Below are 23,495 nucleotides of genomic sequence, written 5' to 3'. Positions count from 1 at the left end.
CTACCTCAGCCCAAAACCATCTCTGAACTGAAGCGTTTTCTAGCAATGTTAAATTTCTACCGACGCTTTCTGCCAAATGCCGCAAAAACACAAGCCTGCCTACATGAGTTTCTGAAGAATAGCAAAAAAAAAACGATCAACGAGCTGTCCCTTGGACTGAATCTGCATTCGTGCAATGCAAACACGATCTGGCAAATGCAGCCACACTTTCTTATCACTCACCTAGTGATCAGCTCTCTATAATGGTAGATGCATCTGACACGGCCATAGGAGCAGTGCTTCAAGCCCATACCACTAAAGGACTTTCCCCAATGGCATTCTTTTCCAGAAAACTTACTACTGCAGAAAGGAAATACAGCACATATGACAGAGAGCTACTTGCTGTGTACTGTGCTGTTAAATACTTCCGGCACAACTTGGAAGGACACGACTTCATCATTTTCACCGATCATCGACCATTAACCTTTGCTTTTAGAAAAAACTCTGACTCATGTTCTCCTCGTCAGCTTCGACATCTGGATTTCATCGCCCAGTTTAGTACAGATATCAGATATGCCTCTGGTACTGATAATTGTGTCGCTGATGCCTTGTCTCGGGTAAACAATATCAACCTCACTACCCCAGATTTCTCTGAAATTGCAAAAGCTCAATTGCATGATGAGGAACTCAAGAACCTAATCTCAAATCCACAAACCTCCCTTCAGTTACAACCGCTGCACATTGATCCAACGCTTAAAATTTACTGTGACATAAAGAACAATAGAATACGTCCCTATATTCCAGTCAATTTTAGACGTGAAGTGTTTAATGCCTTGCACAATTTGGCACATCCTGGAATCCGTGCCACCAAAAAGCTGATCGCAGACAGATTTGTCTGGCCAGCGATGAATCAAGACATCACAGAATGGACTCGTTCATGTATTAGATGTCAACGGTGTAAAGTATCCCGTCACACTCACAGTCCCATTCAACAATTTAACCTTCCAGCAAGATGCTTTGATCATGTACACTTAGACTTGGTTGGCCCATTGCCTCCTTCAAATGGTTACACTTACCTCCTCACTTGTATTGATCGGTACACAAGATGGCCTGAAGCCATTCCTATTGAAAATATATCCGCTGAAACTGTAGCTCGAGCATTCATCTCCCAGTGGCTTTCAAGATTTGGCATGCCTACCACCATCACTACTGACGAAGGCCGACAATTTCAATGTCACTTGTTCGCATCCCTCACCTCTCTTCTTGGCATTCGCCATATTCGCACAACACCATACCATCCATCTGGAAATGGGATGGTGGAACGCTTTCACCGATCTCTCAAACAAGGTCTGAAGTGCCACAGTAGCACACACTGGACAGAAGCCTTACCCCTAGTCTTGCTTGGTCTTCGCGCAGCATTCAAAGAAGACATTGGTAGCACTTGTGCTGAAATGTTATATGGTGCAACCCTCCGTCTGCCAGGTGAATTCTTTCACCCAGAATCTACTCCAGTTATCGACCCTCCAACATTCCTTCAACGTTTACGTGAGACCATGAGCAATATCTCGCCAACCCCAGCATCTTCGCATAACCAGCCAAGCTATTTTGTACATCCTGCGCTTGAGACATCTTCGCACGTATTCGTGCGCAACGATGCAATTAAGCCAACTTTAACACCTTCATATGATGGTCCATTCAAAGTTGTCAAACGAACACCGAAACATTTCACCATCATCTGCAATGGCAAACAATCAGTGATTGGAATCGATCGTCTCAAACCAGCATTTCTAATGCAAGATCCAACAACTTCCTCATCAACATCACCCCCGGAAGAAAGCTTACATCCCGTTAAAGAGCAACCTAAAACTACCAGATCTGGAAGAAAGGTTAAATTTAACCCAAAGTACTTATAACGTACCGGTGGTACTTGGGGGGGGGGGAGTACTGTGGCGTTCCGACAGATACTTCAACTTCTATTCATGAGATGGCGCCACGTGTAAAATCCAGTTCTTATTCGGAGCAGCAAAGCGACATCTTTATTCACTCAGACTTCTCGTCGGACAACTGTGCGCGAAGGTAGCATGAACTGTGTTCCGAGCTCTGTGTTGATCTCTGCAATGTAATTTAAATTGTAATTTAGTATTTAATATATTCTTTTGTTATAGGAGATTGTCTACTCTTATTTTCTTTAATTATATCATGCATTAAGCACACACGACCACCAAAAGAATGAAAAAAATATGTGAAAGGATAGACTAAGTTGCACAGAGGTTTTTATTTAAAAATTTGCAAATATCATGTCAATCATCCGATGCCAGTTGGAAGACATTCTCTTTCTTGGCATAATTAGCGAATCTACAAATTCCAGGCCCCGGACGCGTAATGGCAAACTTCACATTGAGTTGATCAATGTTAACGAATTTCGCTTAGTGCGCATGCTCAGTGGTGTACCGCTGGCGTGGGAGGAAATACTGGCGACTAAGGGGGGCAACCCTACACACGCCTGTTAGTCATGTTGGTTTTACTGTTTTACGATTGCAGTACTACTGAAATTTGTGTGTGCTTATTGCATGCGCTTCTGTTTCATTTCGTTCTGTTTTATTTTGTTCATAAACATTTAATTTAACATCAGTTATTTGACTTTAATTCAATAATTTAAACTGGATTTATTCCTTAAATTTTGGCAGTATATACGAAAGGAACTTATAGTAAATGCTCAGTTGCTTTTATTCCTCAGAAGTATAATCAATAAGCATTCAGCTAATATATCTTGTAATGTTTCCTGTTTTGTAATCCTTCTTAAACGAAAATGTGCGTAGTTTACAATCGATAATTATAATCTAAGTAATGAAGCAACTTACAACCAAAGGCCCATATCACACGGCGTTTGTTTCACAGGAACAACTGTTTCGGGCAATTTTTCTGCCTGGTTTACTATTGAAAGAAAGACGCGCGACTTTTCCCTTCCTTTCCAAAAAAATTGCAGGTTGTTCGTTTTCAACCAATCAGCTATCAGCTTCGAATGCTATCAGCTTGTTTGTAATGGTGAACTGCGTTTGTAATGGTGAACCTGCGTTAAGCCCAAAGCGATCTGTGTCGATTGGCTGTTGTGACAAAGCAGAAAAATTGTTCCAAACAGTTGTTCTTCCGAAACAAACCGACGTGTGATAGCAGCCTAACAAGTTTTAAAACCCCGAGCTGTTTACTCGTAGATAACACAATATCAACCGTATACCGTGTTTATCGTCTTTTAAAACTGCACCAAAGTTGCAATTGCGCCAAATTCTATTCTGGGCATGCGCAGTTAGCGAATTTCGTTTAACATTGATCAACTCAATGTGCGGTTTGCCATTACGCGCCCCGGACCTCACCCCCGCTCTCGATGAGAAAAACAATTAAAGCATTCATTCACTGATAAGAAAGAAAAGAAGCATTTGCTATGGCATCTTCTTCATCTTTGACATATGTGTTTAATTTCGAAAACATCCTTACGGTGACAAACCACTACGCACTTCCGCTAAGATTATTGTTATGAATGTTTTTGTCAAATTACGGGAGCGTTTTTCTAATAAATCCGGTAACAAAATTTTCACTTTTGCAGCTCATTTGACTGGCGTTTCCTGTGACAAGCCCGACCAAAAAGAAACTGGTGGATTTTCGACTGAGGGGAAAAAAGATTGGGGGTTCCAGTTACATAATATTTTTAAGTCTATGTAAAAAGCTAACTTGAACTAATTATGCTTCTACAATATTTCGAGGCTCCTCTGCGAATAGGCCGTCACAGTTTAGAAACCCCTTATCAGAAGTCGAGTAAAAAGACGTTTCTACATCTTGACACTCGAGAATAATAAAATAAGATCTGTGTGAGTTAAACTATTTTACAGACATTGGTTATTTTGTTTAGAAATATGGTTTCTCGATATGGCAACATTAAGTACCGTGGTTTATTTAATATTTGAAAACGGCGGTTAGATTTAAGTGTTGTAAAGAGATTTCAAGTGTACTGTGAGTGCTTGTGGTTTTATTACAGTACTTGAAGGTATGATTCCTGTATTTAGTACGGTATGCTAAGTATTTTCATTACAATAGTCATGGAAGTGGTTTCCTTTGGCTAGATATTTTTGGCTCTATTCTCTTTGTTTACGTTACTGTCGTGTTAAGGCATTAGAGTACAAACAAAATTTTTGAATACACTTCTGTTCAAATTTAATGGATTATTTTGCATTTGTTATGCATATTTGACAAGAATCAGAATTTCGAAACAGTATTTTAAGAGCGAATTTTGTTTTGCAGGTCAATATTTAAACATCAAGATGGAAGAACTTAATATTACATATTTTCGGAAGCTGTATTCGAATAACGTTAAACAACTTGAAGCTTCCTGTAAATACTGGGAAGAAATTTGCTCAAGTGTTTCTCTAACAGATGATGGTAAAGTATTCTTAATTTAAATATAAGAACTCTAAAAGCATATTCATTATGTATCTGAACTTCCGTGGTTTACTATTAACTAAACTTCACATATTATTCATATTATTTTTTATTTGTAACTAATAAAGCGATAAAAATATCAATTTCTTTGGAAGCACTTCCGCAGAGAACCCGGTAAATGTAAACATCGCCAACTTTGGCGATAATAGTTCAAACCTGGTATGCCGGTTCTCGGTTCGGGATGAAAGGAGGGGTGAATGCTAATTTGTAACACGGCTGTTTACGTTGTGTTCTTAATTATTAACAGCTCTAAGAACCATGAGGTTTCCAACGTCTAAAATAATTTGTTTTCGTAGACCGCGAAAATGTGCATATGCATTTTAAATAAGTAATGCTTTTATTTTTATTATTGGTTATTATCATCGAAAATTCTGAGAATAAATCAATTTTTATGGTGTAAAATTTTAACAAGATAATATATTGTTAATGCTTTTCTAACAATAACCTTTCAGAGGATGGCAGGTGTGACATAAATAGATGATTGAATTGAAATAAAAAAAATATTATTCATTATCTAGGATGACAGAATAGTTTGATGCAACACCATGGTCATCAAAATTAGCAAACCACTGCTGGAGTAAGGAATATATTGTTTTCTGTGTTAACTGGAATTTAATACAATTTTCGTATATCACGTTTAACCAGTTAGTTTTACATCTACATGCTTATTACCTGTGAATTTTTACTACAATATGCTTAATATATTGTTTTATCTGCTAACTTGAATTTACATGCACTAAAATTCACGTTTACGGCTCGCTCGGCTCATCGTCGATGAACCGCAAGCTTGGCAAGTAAAAATGCAACGGCGCCAACGAGTTCTTTCCCGAAGCGCCAACGGGTTCTCTGCGGATGAAAACCCATTTCTTTAATTATAGTAACATAATCTTTTTTTTTAAAATTATTAACAGCTGAATTTTTTACTTTTAACTTTTTGTGAAAGTCCCTAAAAAAATGAAAAGATGGAATGGAAGAGAAAAAAATTCATTCTAGACTTTTTTGATTATACTAACTAAATTATTGATCGCTGTGTTTTTCATGTTTATGTATACAAAGAGATTGGGACTTTGAAAATTATTTAAGACTAGCTAAATAATAACATTAACTATGATCACATTAAGCTGCATCTATTGTACATACATTCAGAAGCAATTTATTTAATACATATATAAACAAGCTATAATGCATCATATATATATATATATATATATATAATAATAATATATATATATATATATATATATATATATAATCCATTAGTAAAAAATTTAAAAAACAAAGTTTGAGTAAAAGAAGAAAAATTAATAAATAAAAAAAATTTTAAAAAAATCAGAAAGTTTTCAGATTTTAAATTATGTCCAAAGGGCTGTTTTTTAACGTTTTGTGTGTTATCTTTATTTATTAAATATCATGTTCTTTACACTTAAAACATAAAATTCAGTTCAACAGCACTGTCGCAAAATAATTTTAACACGTTGACTGCCCAACGCGAGATAATTCGTATTAACGCTCTTCATCAGGACGCTCAATATGAGTTGTCTCATAGCTTCTTGAATTGCCACATTTGTGCCGATACGAGTTACTCGCTTAGCACTTGTTTTAGCTGTACCGAGGCGACAAGTCGAAGCATGTCTGTATGAATCACCTTGTAGTGGGCTTTTGCGAAGAGCTTTGTCTAACAAAAGCTGACTATGAGGTAATTGATAGGACCTTTTTTTTTTTTTTTTCCTACCAAAAAAAAAAAAAAAAAAAAAAAAATCATGTAAACTTTTTAATGATTGTTACGAATCATAATTAGTATTTTTAATAATATAATATGATTAAATCGATTTGGCTTCTCAGACCAGAATCCGAAGAGTGCAATGGCAGTCAATGTGTTAAAATGAGCACATCTTTAGAATTTCCGATACGCAGGTCTGCGCGCTGAAGAGAAAAAGTTCCCTCCCCTCATAGAGGGTTGCCATTGCTCACTTTTAAATCGTTGAGTTTGTTGATAAAAATTTCGGTTAATCTTCAGATTATGGTAACTTGGCGATTTTTTGCCGACCAACCCTGCTACAGCAACCTGCTAGTTTTTTTTGGACGCCATTTTGTTTTCACGAAGTAAAAGCATATTTTTTTAAATCCATGTACACTGCTAGTCCTAGCTAGTAACCTTTATTGCCTTACCTTACTTATACTTCCACATGCCCATATTCGCAGTAGGATAACGTGATTCAAAATTCGATGGCTCTAGTTACCCTTGTTTTATCACAATGCGAGAAACTTGCATATATTTCTGCATATTTTTCATTATTTAATTTCTTCAAATATAATACATGGCGATAGTATTTGGTGGCAACGATTTGAAAAGTGATACAGCCTTTTAAAGTTTTCATCACAAAATCGCAAAACGAAAACAATAATCCTTCAGAGACAAAACCCCTTTGGACTAATAAATTATTATTTGATTAAAATTTATGGTACCCCTTGGTGAATCATCCCTTTTTTGACGCTAAGATCGATGCCAGAAAGGATTGGCACCAATTTCAAGATGATGTTGATCCTTCTGCCTGCTACACAAACCAAAACAAGAAGACTTACACAAACTTGGTGTCCATGTACACATCGACCTATTTTTACTTAAAAAAAAAAAATCAGAGAATTGCACAAACTAAGCATTGCACACTGCCTTAACTTTGTCCATGTAGACATTGATCTATTTTCATTTAAACAAAATCAGAAAGCTAAAACAAAGTTAAAAACTATATATGCCTTCCCCGCGGCAGTTAAGGGTTTAATCTACATTCATCCTCTTACCCACCTCAGACATACTCAAATGGTACTCATAGCAAAATAATTAGCAAGTTTAAAATCCAAGACCATACCATGCACGTGCAACCAATCACAGCAGTTGAAAACCAAAAACCTGGGTCCATACGAATGGGCTACTATTATAAAAAATAGCCAAAATCTAAATTCATCAAACAAGTTTGCCGATATTTGCAGAAATAACCCCCTTTTAGTGATAAACACTTTGAAAAAAGAGAAAAAAGAGAAAAAAAAAAAAAAAAAAAAACAGTCAAAAGTCGTTAATTCGGACACCCATAATCCGGACCTCAAAGCTACAAACTTTCTGCGCATGCGCATAGGCGTTTACGCATGCGCATAAGACCTTTACGGCTGCGAATATGCGTGTGCGCATAAACATAATACATTTTTTTTTGTTTTCACAAAATAACAAGTAAAGGCTTATTTTTTACTCAACATTTTTTTCCAACAATCTGATAGCCGAATTACGCTTATGCTAGAACTTTTATGGAACAAAAGTGCTTAATCATGACGAAGATTAGGTGCAAAATTGGGAGAAAGTGCAGAATCGCCCACTGCTTGCTGCGTTTTTAAGAATTGCACATACACGGTATCCATGTACACGTCGACCTATTTTCACTTAAAAAAACATTTCAGAATTGCACAAAAATGGCATTGCGCACACTCTTGACTTTATCCATGTACACTGCTAAATTCCTAGCTAGTAACCTTTATCGCCTTACCAAAATGTTGCCAAACTACCTGTTACCATATTCCAAAGATTAACCGTAATTTACGCTCGGCACAGCCAACGTATACTACATGGCTAGATTGGAATTTTCTTAAAACACACTTGGGAAACCTAGAAAAGTCAGTAAATTCCATTCTCCTGTTTGAATGGCAATCCTGAAAATAAGTCATTAGTTATAGTGGTTGATGAAACATCTAATAAACGAAAGTGTGCATTTACAGACTTGATGAAAATTATTAATTCAGAAGCAGAGCAGTCATTTTTTTTGGCATGTGGTGAATTTTTGAGATGTTATTAGTTCTGCTTGCGCTCAAGCAGTCATTGATATGTTGAAAGAATATGAAATGGAATACTCCCAACTTAAGTATCTAATATCAAACTGGTGTACTAAATGACGACTTGCTTCATATTACTGAGAGTACTTGGAGAACTATATTTAGCTGTACCTGTAGGAGACATAAAGATAATAATATGTTTATTAAAGCATTCAAAGAATTAAATCCATTAAAACAGCTGTTTTGCATTTGAAAAAAAATTAAAAGTATGTGCTCAAAATTGGCAATAAAACTTTTATCTTGCATCTATTATAACCAGACATGATTCTTGATTTCAAGCTGTCACTTATTTGATTATCTGAGTGACTATACAGAGCATATTATTTCTTTTTCTAATGAATTTATTGACCGTATGAGCTAGAAATCCCACCAACCAACCTTAATAAATATGAGGATGTTAACTTAAGTAAAGTCAAAAGTCTTTAATTCAAACGTCCATAATCCGGACCTCAAAGCTACAAACTTTCTGCGCATGCGTCAATGCATAATGTGTTAACTCATGCACATAATACGTTTTCGCCTGCGCGTTTAATGTATAACGGACGGTGTAAGCTAAAATTATCTAATTATCTATTTCAGTTAATGTTGCAGATTGCGTTGTTCCTTAATCTTGGAATTGGATCAGGCTTATTATTTTTTGCAGACTGTAAGAGCAATTTTATAAAAGTAAGCTTGAACTTTTGATTATGTCAAAGAGAATTTCCGATTCTGGAGCTACCAAAGGATCTACAAAGCAAAAGCACGTTCCGATGTCCATCAAACAAAAAGTGGAATTGCTGCAAAAAATGGATAAAGGCATATCCTTTGATTCTCTAATCATTCCGAAATCTGTTTATCAATTTCATGCTGCTCTGTGTGTGTGTGGGGGGGGGAACGATGCGGCGCGCAATTCCTTACTAAATGTAGTATTTCATCTCGATGTACTCCGTCTTTGATATGATTTAAATCAAGTTCCTCGTCATTATAATTCGCTTCCGATAGAGAAGAAAGTGACACAGAGGTTATTGAAAACGAAAAAAAAAATTCGATTGACAAATTAGTTGGAATTCTCGACACAGCAATTATAGGACTTGAACAGCGGAACTTTGTAACTAAACAAGAAATTATGTCTGTTTAATAGAATTAAAGAGAAAGTATTATCACATGAAATGAAGCAACTTAAACAACTTACATTGAAAGAAATGTTTAATAAAGTAAACACATAAATATTAAGCTTTTTCTTTTTGTAAATTTTGATACCCTTTAGATCATAATTGTTCTTTATTTCATAAATTACGGTTTCATATTTTTAATTTTATAATTTCTGCATGCCATCTTACCAGATTTAAACTGATGATCAATAATCCGGAATCGCCGAAGTCCCGACGAGTCCAGATTAATGACTTTTGACTGTATTTCCTCAAGGCTAGTTTTGCCAACATTAGGGTTACCAAAAAACCTATCCGGAATGATCTATAATCCGGACCTCAAAGCTACAAACTTTCTGCGCATGCGTCGCGTTGACGCATGTGCATAAGACCTTTACGGCTGCGAATATGCGCGTGCGCATAAACATAATACGTTTACACATGCGCGTTTAATGTATAACGGACAGTATAAGCTAAGCTAAAATTATCTAATTCAGTTAATGTTGCAGATTGCGTTGTTCCTTAATCTTCTAATTGGATCCGACTTATTATTATTTGCAGACTGTTAGGGCAATTTTATAAAAGTAAGCTTGAACTTTTGATTACGTCAAAGAGAATTTCCGATTCTGGAGCTACCAAAGGATCTACAAAGCGAAAGCATGTTCCGATGTCCATCAAACAAAAAGTGGAATTGCTGCAAAAAATGGATAAAGGCATATCCTTTGATTCTCTAATCATTCCGAAATCTGTTTATCAATTTCATGCTGCTCTGTGTGTGTGTGTGTGTGTGGGGGGGGAGGAACGATGCAGCACGCAATGAACTGGAAGTTGATCTGGCAGCGCTATCCTTATCTTCAGGGCAGATGTTTTTATTTTATTCGGTTTATAATTACTTATTAAATGTAGTATTTCATCTCGATGTACTCCGTCTTTGATATGATTTAAATCAAATTCCTCGTCATTATAAATATCACGAATACACATCAAATAGTTTTCTGGTTGCAATTTTCTAATTTCGACTATGCATAATGTATGTTTTACGCATGCGCGCGTTGAAAGAAATGTTTAATAAAGTAAACAAATAAATATAAAGTTTTTTTTTTTTTTTGTAAATTTTGATACCCGTTAGATCATAATTGCTCTTTATTTCATAAATTATGGTTTCATATTTTTAATTTTATAATTTCTGCATGTCATCTTACCAGATTTAAACTGATGATCTATAATCCGGAATCGCTGAAGTTTCGACGAGTCCGGATTAAAGACTTTTGACTGTATCATAAAAGAATCTTTTGAAAATGAAATACTACCTCATAAAATATGGATTCAGATGTTCTTTCATTTCAAAATTCTGTCCAAAAAATTATGGAAACCAATTTTAAATTTAGAAGGATCAAATTACTCACAGGTTGTGGAGTCAGCCATGTGATTTAAAATCTTCTTTTGAGTGCAAGTGGGTATTTTGGTGATGAAACAAAATGTATTTCAAAAAGCAAGAAATATGTAGTTAATTAGATTCATCAAATGATCTTGATGACAGCAGCAGAGAAGACTTCGGTAAAAATATATTTATGGGTACCCCTTCGCGAAAATTAGCGATTTTGGGTGGCACATGGCAACCGAGTTTGTGAAATCCTTTGACTTGTTATTTTGACTTTGTGTAGCAGTGATTTTTTGCTAAAATCGCCACTACACAAAGCCAAAATAACAAGTCAAAGAATTGCACAAACTCGGTATACATGTACATGGTATCCATGAACATCCTATTTTAACTTAAAAAAAAATCATTAATTGCACAAACTAGGCATTGCACACTCCTTTGACTTTATCCATGTACACGTTGACCTATTTTCACTTAAAAAAACTCCCTTGACTTGGCGATAAATAAAAGTCAAAAGACAGGTTCAATGATGAATAAACAATCATTTTCATAAACAGCTTCTTTCAATGATTAACAAGACACATACACACACTAATGTCATATAAATTCTTAAAACAAAAACATTCTGTCAGAGAAACTTCACAAAAGTAGCTAAAGCTTTCATTATTCTGTTAGAAACATGGATGCAGAGAGATATTTTAATGTCTCTAAATAAAACTGTAGTTACAGACAGAATAGACTTAAGGAAGATAATATTAAGTCTGCAATTAGCTTTACATTAAAAAAAATTGTTTTGATATTGCAGTTTATTTGATTACAGTATGTTTGAAAAACAGTCATTTGAATTTTTCCAAATAAGTGCAAAATTTTCTTTTCTTATTTTGGTGAAATTTCCATGTTTTTTTCCAAAAATTGCATATTTTGATATGTCAAAAATGGTTAATAGTATTTTTAATTATAAAATTTGAAACACAGGTTCAAATTTCCATTTCAGTAGTTGATAAATATAATTATTTGTTTGCATCTTAAATATTTTAAAAATTTCTTTCAGGAAGTTTAAAAAATGCATATGCAGAATTAATTTTAAATTCAGAAAAAGGGAATTATTTTTCTTAGTAAATTATTGTTTTTTGTTTGGTAGTTCTTGGAGAAATACGGACTGCTGTTGGTCTAACGAAGCTACTAATTAGACAGAAGCTGAAGCAATTTGGTGATCTTGTGGATGAATCAGAACATAAAACAGGTGAAAAGGAAGTAACATGTCAAGATTTACAAGGATTTTGGGAAATGGTTTACTGTGAAGTAAGAAATAAATTAACTTGAAGAATTTAAGCAGAAAATGTATTTTTAAATTTTCAAATTTTTAAAAATCTTTTTATAGGTGGATAAATTACAGAACAGTTTTAAGAAGCTAGAGGAATGTCAAAGTAATAACTGGGAATTTTTTCCAGAAGAAAGTCCGGTAGAAGTAAAAAAAGTTAGATTATAATTAGTGTTTGTTTTCTTGTTTCATAATCATATATATATGAATTTTATTATGTTTTCTTACTCATCTGATTTTTTTGAAAGGTTTCATCCAGTAACCTACGGCATTTTTACAGCTTAAATGATGTTATTTGAGGATTATTATGAATCTTTTATTTCAAGAATTTAGTGTGTAAGGTGATATTTTTTTAGTAATGTGTTTCAAATCGAGATATAAACTATCATAAAATTCATTACTTATAAAGAAAAAAATAAGCAAAAAGATGCCTTCATGCACTGTCCAGTAAATCTCCTCAAATTAAGAGCCACAGAATTATTTAAAAATTAGTTTTTTTAATGAGTAATTTAGGTAACTAGTTTTTATATAGCTTAATAATCTAATATACTCATTTTAATGTTTTAAAATTGCAGAATATTTTAATTCTGTTGACCGATTCATTAAGAATTTTAGTTTTGTTAGATGTTAGCTTCTTTAGTTTACTATAAGAAGTATCTATTATATTGTAAATAAATTATGTAAAATTGCTGTTAAAATTTTTGACAAATTACATGTTTGTTATGTTGAAAAGGTTTAGTAAAAATAACATCTGATCATAAAGGGATGGAAAATGAAAAAAAGCTCCATAAATATTACACAAGGCATTGCATTTAATTTAAAAATTGAGAGTGCAGATAGTATTTCAGATAATTTGACCTCAAAATAAATATGTAAATATCAACAAGTCCTGGACTGAGGAGATTACTCATAATTAATCCTTCAGTTCAGGGGCAGTAAATTATTTCAGAAAACAAAGTAGATCTGACTCAAAGAAACTTTAGTAAGAAAAATTAACTTTTCAATTTCAGTGCATGTGAAGTGGATTTCAAGACATTTTAATGCTTTCTCAACTGGAATGTTAGTAAATAGTAAATTAACATCAAAAGAAACCAAAATTGGAACACTGGGGAGAAATATCTTTAATTTTATTCATGAAATCTAAAGAAAATTTTACGGTATAAATATTGTTAGCAAGTAATGCGGGGAGGCAAAAAACTTAGAAACCAAATACACCCCTGTGCAAAATTAGAGAATTTAAAAATCATATCAATCTTTACAAAAGGTTTTTAACTAATGGAATTAGTTATACTGCCAAAGAATTATGCAAATATTCAGAGTCGAATATGTAAGCATACACAGGCATGTCTGCGGAGGAGATATAATCGTACAAGGAGTTTTCTGAGTTTGTGTGCTTATACTGTTTTCTGACATTCGCTGTATGTCTGGGTAAATTTTATAAGGTATCGGGTGAAATGAGTAGCCGTGAAGGTATGGATGATGCAATAAGAAGAAATTGTTAGTAGACTGGAGACAGGCCAGTCACAAGTGCAGGTGGCTATGGAGCTCAGTGTAATGCCCAGTGTTGTCCGCAATTAGTAGAAATAATTTCGGGACACTGGATCCATATCAAGAAGATCTGTATAAGGTCGACCAATATGCATAATGACGAATGAGGATTGTTATTTGAGGCTGTCAGTGCGGCTACTGCTTCACAGCTCTCGCGGAATCTGAGTTTCACGATCTACAGCTACCTGCAGGCTTCATGAGATAAGGGCTATATGCCAGAAGATCCGCTGTTTGGATCCTGTTCACTGCAGCGTACAAGAGAACAGCGCTTTTATCATGGTACAGACATCTTGGACCAGACTTTAGTAGAGCACCATGCGTTTTAAAGATGAGTTGAGATTCAGCCTGAACATTTATTCTCATCATATCTGGAGAGAGCATGGAACACATTATCATCCCCCTGTCATCAAGGAAAAGAACCATTGCATTGGTGGACGTGTAAGGGTTTAAGGAAGCATTAAATTGGACAGACGCACTCTCCTTCATATGTCTGATCTATGATCTATAATCCGGACCTCAAAGCTACAAACTTTCTGCGCATGCGCATAAGAACTTTACGGCTGTGAATATGTGTGTGCACATAAACATAATACGTTTTTTTGTTTTCACAAAACAACAAGTAAAGGCTTTTTTTTTTTTTACTCAACATTTTTTTCCAACAATCTGATAGCTGAATTACGCTTATGCTAGAACTTTTATGGAGCAAAAGTGCTTAATCATGACGAAGATTAGGTGCAAAATTGGGAGAAAGTGCAGAATCGCCCACTGCTTGCTGCGTTTTTACGAATTGCACATACACGGTATCCATGTACACCATGGATATCCATACACGGTATCCATGTACATATTTAGGTCCTTTTTTGTAACCTGTAGCATATATCTGATCATACTCCGATGTTTAAAAATATGCATGAAAAATGCAAGTAGTATAGCTTTGTTTGAAATATAAAAAAAGTATTATCTAGTAACCTTCAAAATAACATTAATCAGAATACACAAAATCAGAGATCTGCAATTGTCGGTACTTCAGTATTTCTGACTTTTTGGAAATTTCTGGATTTTATATTAGTATAAATTTAGTAAGTTGACATGTAGACATGGCAACATTGAGGTTTAACTTATTGTTTAGGTCAGATAAAAAAAGTGCTGACTTCCCATAGTTACTCAAGGGTTGAATGTGTGATATCGACTAATATCAATATGTCAGTCTAAGTATTACCAACTGGTCACAGTCAATCTAAGTATTACTATTGGCCATCCTTAGCCAATAGGTGTTTGAAAGTGATGTGTAGGAATCTGTTAGTTGGAAGAAAAATCACATTTATAACATACCTGCTTACTTTTGTTGAGTATTTCATTTTCCTTTCCTAGATTTTGCAATAGTTTTTTTTTTTTTTTTTTTTTTTTTTGTGTGTGTGTGTGTGCGCTGGTTTTCCATAGGATATTGGACATCCAGGTTTCGGGCTTAGTACTATATTTGCACCAGAGTGCCCATACTCCCAGAAACATTGGAAAAATGCCTATTTGGTATTGGTAATAGACTGCCCATTACATTATTTTCGATAGTTTGAAATGTAATGAAAATGATCTGTGGGAACCATGCAGATAAAAGTAAATAGCGGGATCACATAGGGAGAAATCTTGTAAATATAGTTCTTTGGCATGACAAGAATTGGTTTTTGATCAAAGATATCTAAACTTATTTGTTAAAGTGCCTTTTCCTGAAAATAAATCATCATATTTAATGCTTGAAAGTTGCTTTAACTCTTATATAATTAACTATACAATACCAGATAGATCATATATGTATACAATTCTTGTATGGAGAGTGTGCCAACAGTCATTAACAGCCAAATTCAAATATTGCAAATATCACGCTTGTGACATGATTTTTCCATGAGCTTTATAAACAGAAATTTATATACACTCATTTCTATGCATATAGAAAGTAAGTTATTTGCACTCAATAGTGGTCTACAAATGATTAATTAATTTGACACTTTTTAATGATATGTGCAAATAAACTGAATATTGCACATTTTTGTGATTTTTAACAGTTTTCTTCACAATAACATTATGAAATACTAATCAAAGCACTGGTTTAATTTTTTTAAAGTTATTTAATATTGAAATGGATTTTGTACATGTGGATCTATGGAGCAGTCACAGTGAATTATCTACATTGGTATCCATAATGATATTGTATATTTCTTTTTAATTTGTATATTCCGTTTATCTATTATGTATTGCACTTCTTATGTTCAGTTTTTTGGTATGATGATATTCCATGAGCTTTCTTAAATTTATATTTCACCTCTAAACATAATTTCCCTCTGACAAAGCAACTCTTACTTTTTTTTTGGCATGAAACTCGTCTTTTACATATTAACTTCTCATAAGGTGATTCATTATAGTAATATTCCAAATAATTTTTAAAAATTTTTATTTCATTTTTAAATACACTCATTTATATTGACTTTGATAGCGATTGCAAAAGGCACTTTTCTGTTCTTTCAGGAAAAAGAAATTCTACCATACAGTAGCCATTGTGAGAACATTCATCAGATAAAGTGTTAAATGATCTGACGTGATGTATAGTTAAATGATGTTTGTTAGAAAAAATGATACCAATCAAGTGCTATTAAGAACAACTAAATATCTATAATAATACAATCAGCGATTAGAATAATTTAAAATATATTTCAGTCAATGATTGAAGGAGGTGTTTTTCAAAACATCTGGATGCATGCTAAAGACTGAATTGAAAGACCCGATAAAATTATCAAAATCAACAACATTCTCTTTATACATAGGTAAAACAATATCAAAGAGATCTGACCTAAACAGTGGATATTTCGGGCTTGGGCCATGAAACAGGAGAAGGCTTTCTGGTTCATGTTTCTAACAAGATGCCAAAACATGTTATTAGGGGTCTTATTGTGCCAGGTTTACATGGCAGCAGTATAAGGGTGGAGAAAAATTATTTTGGATCCTTTGTAACAGCCTTTGCAAAATTATACTAGCCGAAAATATTCTGGTTTTAGATTGATATTCTTTTGACAAATTAGTTTTCCAAAGGTGCAAAAGTTTTTTTTTCATGGTATCTTATCTATAAAAATATATCTAGTTTTTTTTATCTAGTTTTTTTTTTCATGGTAGCTTGTAGTTTATTGTATAGAAATTTCAAAAAATCCTAGCTCTAACCTTCAATCAGATTTTTCAGAATTCTTTGTAGAACTTATTTGTTTTTCAGAGCTAATTCTAAATATATTTATCATTTTAGAGTGTTCCTGCTTCAACACTAAAAAAACAAAAGCCATCTACAAAATATCACAGCATAGCTGCTCGACAGAGATTGGCTGAAGCAAAACTGAAAATGCAGGCTCTTGCCAAACAGAATGAAAATATGTTAGTAATTGACATAAAAGAACCTGCTAAAGCAAACTCTGCTATAAATTTGGAAAATGGTAATAAAGAGGAAAAGAGTTTTCAGACCAAAACAGTGGAGAAACTTAATCAACTTATCAATGAAGAAGAAGAAGAATCAATTGCAAAAGATGAGAGAGTTTTGGTGTTGTCAGCAACAGAAAGTAACATTAAAATTACTGATGAATCAGAGAAAACTATCAGAAATAGCAAAAACTTAAGTGATCAGTGTTTAAAAGCTTTCAACGGACAGTCAGAAAGAAAGCCAAATAAAGAGTCCAGTTTAAAATCCAGTAAGTATTAATCATTTAAGCATTATTTAAAATCCCTTTATCTTACGAACCCATACTATGTAGATTTCTTCCCCCCTTTTTTTTCTTTTCTTTCATTCTTTCTTTTCTTTTCTTTTTTCTTTTTTCTTTTTGGAGGTGAGTTAAATTTAAGCTTGCTGTTAATAAACTGCTTGTAAAATTAAGCTTGCTAAATTTATGTTTTATGTTTTGTTAATCCTTTCACAACAGCTGTCACATTGGCATACATTATGGAATTTTCCATTTCATAAATTCGTCAACTTACTGTATCGTTTGATAACGGAATATTATTAAGTTCATTTAGCTGCTTTTTCATTGAATTCTGTAAAGCAATATCTTTAGCTGCTGGTAATGTAAGGTTTTCTCCAATATCGTGAGCCTGTCGAATCTTGGCAATTCTTAGGCTTACTAGATTACTTCCAAAGCGTTTTTACTTGAAGTAACCATTCATTACTTGTTTACTATTTTTGAACTCTGATAATTTCCTCTTAAAATTCTTCAGATTTATCCTTTAAATTAGCATGCTTAGATTCAAGATGTCTTTTAAGAAACGATGGTTTCATACTTTGATTGAATAACTGTTCACTGCAAACAAGACACTGAGGGTCCATTTCATCTCCATTCCAGATAATTCCAAATGATAAATAACTTTCACTGTATTTTCTATAAACAATTTTTCTTTTTAATATTCTTAGTGCTAGTCTATTGCCCTGGATCCATCATCTCTGAATCATCACTTCTCCGCTTAGTCAATCCTGTAATCGATGTAAAGAATGATGTATTGGAATTTTGTACACCTAATGTGATAATCATTTCAATTATCAATATATCCTCATGTCATAGCTTCTAAACTTTTGACTAGAATGCATTATCAATTATTTAAAAAAAATTAATTTTAAACGTAATGAAAAAGCGTTTGAAATAAAATATAGGATAAACACAATGGATACCCTATAGGGCAACCATCGCTTTTCAAACTTAAAATTTTGCTTATGCTTAAAAGAAGCTTCAACAAATCAGTTTATGTGTCCTCAGTTCACATTTATATAAATTGTAAAAAGCTTTTGTTTTTTCTGCTGCCATTCTTTCTAGCCACTTCTCAAACATGGATATTTTTAGCTATGTTTGAGGTATGACCTGCCGGTTACTATACTTATATTTAAAAAAATAAAATTCTAAGAAGTTTGACTCACTTATGACAACAAATTAACCGGGATATTTAATTTCAAAATTTTTAACTTTTGTTGTCGTTTTCAACTTGCCTTAACTGAGTTAGAATAATTCGTGGAAATAAGTTTGAAGAAAGTGCAGCAAAATATGTGTATACTATACACTCATGTCCATAAATTAAGAATAATTTGGAGTCACGCAGAAATCGAACTCTAAAATAAATATATCACCTGTAAAATCACTACACACATCTTCAAGAATCATATGCAAATTTCAGGAAGTAACCAGATGGCACCGATGGTACGTCACAATGACGAGAGTGTAAGAGAGTGATATATAAAGAATACAGGCAAAGAAGTAAAATTGTTCGCAGGCGCTTTATAAGCATTTCAGTGCAATAACCGAATAGTTATGACACAAAGGACGCATTTGGATGATTTGTTACGTGGTAGAATTATCGGCCGTCTGGAATGTGGGTTTACCCAACTGGAAGTATCAGACGAACTTGGAATTGCCCAGAGTGTCATCTCCAGGCTTTGGCAACGATTCCAAGATGATGGTAATGTGAGTAGACGTTACAGCACAGGTCGCCCCAGAGTTACAACGCTGAATGAGGACCGGTATTTGGCAGTTACTGCCAAAAGAAGCAGGCGGAGTAGAGCCTCAGAGCTGTCTCGTCAGCTCTCTTCAGCCACTGGTACGACAATTTCAAGGCAGACCGTGTACAGACGCTTAGGGCAGATTGGTCTATATGCTCGTAGACCTGTCAGATGCGTTCCACTTACTGCAACTTGCTGTCGAATGCGGTTAGCCTGGAGTAGAGAGCAAGCATTGTGGACACTGCAACAGTGGGCTTGTGTGATGTTTTCTGATGAGTCCAGGTTTAGCTTGCAGTCTGATTCTCGCCGGACTTTCATATGGAGAGCTCCAGGTACCCGTTACCACCAAGAAAACATCATTGAACGACACCGTTACGGTGATGCAGGAGTGCTCGTTTATGGTGGAATTATTCTGGGCTCCAGAACTGACCTGCATGTTCAAATTGGAACCATGACAAGCCGAATCTATCGGGACTTCATTCTGGAACAAGATGTACGTTTGTTTCCGCACAATTTGTGTTTATGGATGACAACGCCTGTTCTCACCGTGCAAACATCGTAAGCAAATGCCTTCAATCGGAGGATATCACCTGTATGGACTGGCCAGCATTCTCAGCAGACTTGAATCCAGTAGAGCACGTGTAGGACATGCTTGGCTGATGAGTTGCAGCCCGTCAACCTCCTCCTACATGTCTACCGGAACTTCGGAGAGCATTGCTTTTTGAGTGGTGTAATATCCCCCAAGATCAGATCGATAATTTGATACTCAGCATGCCTAGGAGTTGTACGGACTGTATTGCATCATCTGGGAGACATACAATGTATTAACAATCATACCAACCATGTAATATTGTTTTTTTGTAAATAGGTTTTTTTTTTTTTGTAATTTGCTCCAGGGAGAAAAAATCGCTAATCTTTTTAATAATATCAAACATATAGCACCTTTTTTTTTGCTCTTTACCTTTTGTTTAATAAATAAGCTTTACAAATAAGTCAAATTTGTTTTGCTTCTAACTCTTCCTTTGCCTGATTTTGCATTATCCTTAATTTATCGACATGAGTGTATATCTGAGAACTGCAGTGGAAAAGTATTTGACCTGGGTATATTTTAGTGAATAGACAGAGACTGAAATTAGACTTTAATTTGATATTGGATTTTAGATTTAATTAGAGATTAGATTTAATTTTAGATTTTAATTGAGACTTTAATTTGTGTAATTTGAAATTGTGTTTAATTTATGTATAAGACTTGTACATACTGTAAATATCTGTTTCTTTAGTTATGTTATTTATTTATATCTTATGTTTGTTTCATTACGTTTTGTTTGTATCGAATTAGGCTTCTGACCAAGGGTTGTACTGCCCGGGACGTGCAGTCCTTGGGAGGGGACAGTGTTACGAAATGTAAAGGCGCGGGAAGATAGCTTCCCCGCAAAGCAGTTTTAGGGTTGTTATAAAATAGCAAGGAGGGCAGGGTTGCCACATTTGGCAAGAAATCGCCCATTTGGCGACAAAATTGGCAATATACCATGGGTGGTTGGAGAACCTTCTGGAACAAATTCTTACCAGTTTAGCCCAGAATGTTCTCGAACACAGGCCAAAAGCTATATAAACCCTGCTGGTCCGCAGTCATTCAGTGGGCGTCTCTCATTGAGTGAGTGTGTCTCGTCTAGCGAGTCAATCCCTGTGGAGGCGATCTCATTGACAGCCGACCAGCGAGTGCCGAGTGGGGTGTCGAGTGCACCGAAAGAGTCTCGTAGAGTATCGCGGTTAGTTCATCGTTGAGAGAGCGTGTTGAGCTCCGGAAACGACTGAACCGAAGAGTCAGGAGCTGTGCTCTGTGTGTCGTCGAGTGCATCGCGAGTTGTAGCGTGGAGTTCCGAGAACGACCAAGCAGAGTCGGGTGCTGTACTCCGGAAAGCAGAGTCGGGTGCTTTGCAGGAAGCTGTCTCCACCGTGATAGCCTGATAACCTGAAGGCTGTGTCGCTGATCGTGTCAGCATGTTTATAGTAGTTCATCGACAACTGTAAAACGTGTTTGGAACTGTCCCGACAATATTGTCTAAATAAAGTGTGTTTCGATACTTCAAGTGTCGTCGTTATTCACTCCAAATCTACGAACCCCGTACGAACGTGAAATGAAAATAACGTAACAATATGTTTTCATTATTTGAATGACAAATATTTTTAAAAACAAGTTTTTTCACAAGTTTACTGCCCCATCCAATGGCGTGAACCCCTAGCCATCACATCACATGGCTCCACTTTTGACTTAGTTTTCTACGCTAATATTGTATATTTTGTAAATACTCGTATTTAACCAAGATTCAATTATGGAACTTCTATCTGAATAACTATATTTTACTTTTGACTTTCATCATTTCAACTTTTATGCATATTTGTATCTGATTTGTATTTTACACCATCCCACGATGTTACACTCTTTAGCGGCAAAGTGCTACATTTTCCCTTATTTTCACATCTTGTCTCTGCGACACCTTTGTTGCGTTTTTTGTACTTCCAGGAACCCATATTGAACAACAACTGGCAAAAAGCCTGCAATCCATGCAGGCTAAGTCCAGTATAGCAGCGGAAAATGGAATGGAATGGAGCCAGTGTACTTCGAAGCGATTTTTTAAAAATTTTATCTTTTCGATTTTATCGCATCATTTTGAATAGTTTCATTCTTTTAGAAATGTGGTTTTAGCTACAGTTTTTCATTCAATTGTATACTGGACTGCTGACTGTTGAAAATCAGCACTGTTGCTACTTGGAAAAATGAGGGCAATAATTCTGTGCAGTTTTTAAATTTAATGTTTCTCTTGGATATTGGATGTTTGTTGAGAGAAGGCAACGACAAGTTGGTTAATTTATTTATTAGAATAATTAATATTTGTATTAAGGGATATTGCTTATTTCATTGTAATTTTGTTATATGTAATACATTTAAAAAAAAATCTTTTCCCTCCTTTCTTTCTTTGGACGAACTTGTTCTGCAGAGTAAAATTCTGCGCAGTTTTCAAATTTAGCATTTGGTGTTCCCTTCAAGCATTTTTCCGGTACATTTAAAAGCCAGACGAAGGATGGCTGCATAGCTACTAATAATGTTAATAAAAAGTAACTAAAATAACATTTTTCTTTATTGACCTAAGTAGGAATTGACTTTAAAAAGTTTTTTTTTTTATAATACTTTTTTTTTTTTGCTGTAAAATATGCGTCTCTAAAAAATGTATGAGAGATGCTAATTATTTTAAAAATTGGAAATAACTAGATTTTAGATTGATTCTAAATATTATTTTTCTGCAGATTTTGGTGCAGTCCAGGATCCAGCCAAAGTTAGGTTTTTACTTTATGTGAGCTATTAAAGCAATAGTAAATGATTTGTTTTCCATTTCACTGGAAGTTGGCTATTTACAGAATTCTTAGTAACCTGTCATGCTTACTGCAATTAAATAAAAATGTTACTCATCTCTATACTTTGCATGTCTTATTCAAAATCCCATTTAAAATATTTACTGGAGATTTAACAGCACACACTAACATTACTGTTTCTAAAAATTAATAATATTATCTTTTCAGCCCTAAAGAAGAAAGAAAATTCAGCTCCTGTTCTTCAAAATATAAGAAAGTTAAAAGAAAATATTCCTTTACAATGCATAACAAGATCTTCTAAAAAGAAACTTTTAGTAGCACAACAAACAGCACTCCAAGATCAAAATGTTATGCATACTAATTAGTGTCCACACAATGAGGGAGGTGAATTGTACATATTCATGTCAGAAAGTTTTCTATTCATCTGTCTGTGAAAGTTCATCTTTTTATATTTTTATGTAGTACAAAATGTATTTAAAGATACTCTAATTTATTTTAGTATTCTGGTTTTATAGAAATAATGTAATTCAATTAGAGTGTATGTAGTTCAAATATGCATTATTTTTTAATTTACCGTGGAAACTTTCAAACTGCTTATGTATTATTCAGTCAATTTGTTTCATTCTAAATATTTATGTTTATGTGAATTGTTTTCTATATAATTTTATAAGCAAATTATATTAAACTAAACAATCATAAACATTTGTATTGAAGTGTTAAATATAGCAATAAATTGTTTCCAGAACAAAAGAAATGGTCATAGTTATTATATTGCAAAATCTAAATCTTGGACTTAGCGCAAAATATCATAAATAAAGTTCATAGCAATACTTTCTGTTCTTTTACCCTAATTTATGTGAATTATAGCTAATAAAATTTGGATCTTGAAACAGA

At 34.2% G+C, this 23,495-nt stretch overlaps 1 protein-coding gene across 2 annotated transcripts; it reads left to right on the top strand.

Annotated features, from left to right (window-relative positions):
- The first annotated feature begins 3,882 nt into the window (after window positions 1-3,882).
- LOC118185221 (uncharacterized) lies at window positions 3,883-23,495 on the top strand. Of its 2 annotated transcripts, none has more exons than XM_035355046.2 (6): window positions 3,883-4,018; window positions 4,273-4,410; window positions 11,996-12,156; window positions 12,236-12,322; window positions 17,007-17,442; window positions 22,809-23,495. In XM_035355046.2, the coding sequence occupies exons 2-6, from the start codon at window positions 4,293-4,295 to the stop codon at window positions 22,964-22,966; spliced, it is 960 nt and encodes a 319-aa protein (XP_035210937.1). In that variant the 5' UTR covers window positions 3,883-4,018; window positions 4,273-4,292; the 3' UTR covers window positions 22,967-23,495. The 2 variants fall into 2 exon arrangements, with proteins under 2 accessions (XP_035210937.1, XP_035210938.1); XM_035355047.2 differs by having other exon boundaries at window positions 3,884-4,018; window positions 12,236-12,331.

This window comes from Stegodyphus dumicola, chromosome 5 (genome assembly GCF_044657685.1).
Source record: "Stegodyphus dumicola isolate Sdum_Otavi_A_Nest chromosome 5, ASM4465768v1".
In the NCBI taxonomy this organism is placed as follows: domain Eukaryota; kingdom Metazoa; phylum Arthropoda; class Arachnida; order Araneae; family Eresidae; genus Stegodyphus; species Stegodyphus dumicola.
Note: the sequence above shows the minus strand (reverse complement) of the source record. Positions and strands in the feature narration are given on the sequence as shown.

Bases quoted from the DNA above. Each gene is read 5' to 3' on its own strand.
- LOC118185221 (XM_035355047.2), top strand. From the start codon at position 4,293: ATGGAAGAACTTAATATTACATATTTTCGGAAGCTGTATTCGAATAAC. The intron at 4,411-11,995 runs GTAAAGTATTCT...TTTGTTTGGTAG, and splicing joins TGTTTCTCTAACAGATGATG to TTCTTGGAGAAATACGGACT. The intron at 12,332-17,006 runs GTTAGATTATAA...TTATCATTTTAG, and splicing joins GTCCGGTAGAAGTAAAAAAA to AGTGTTCCTGCTTCAACACT.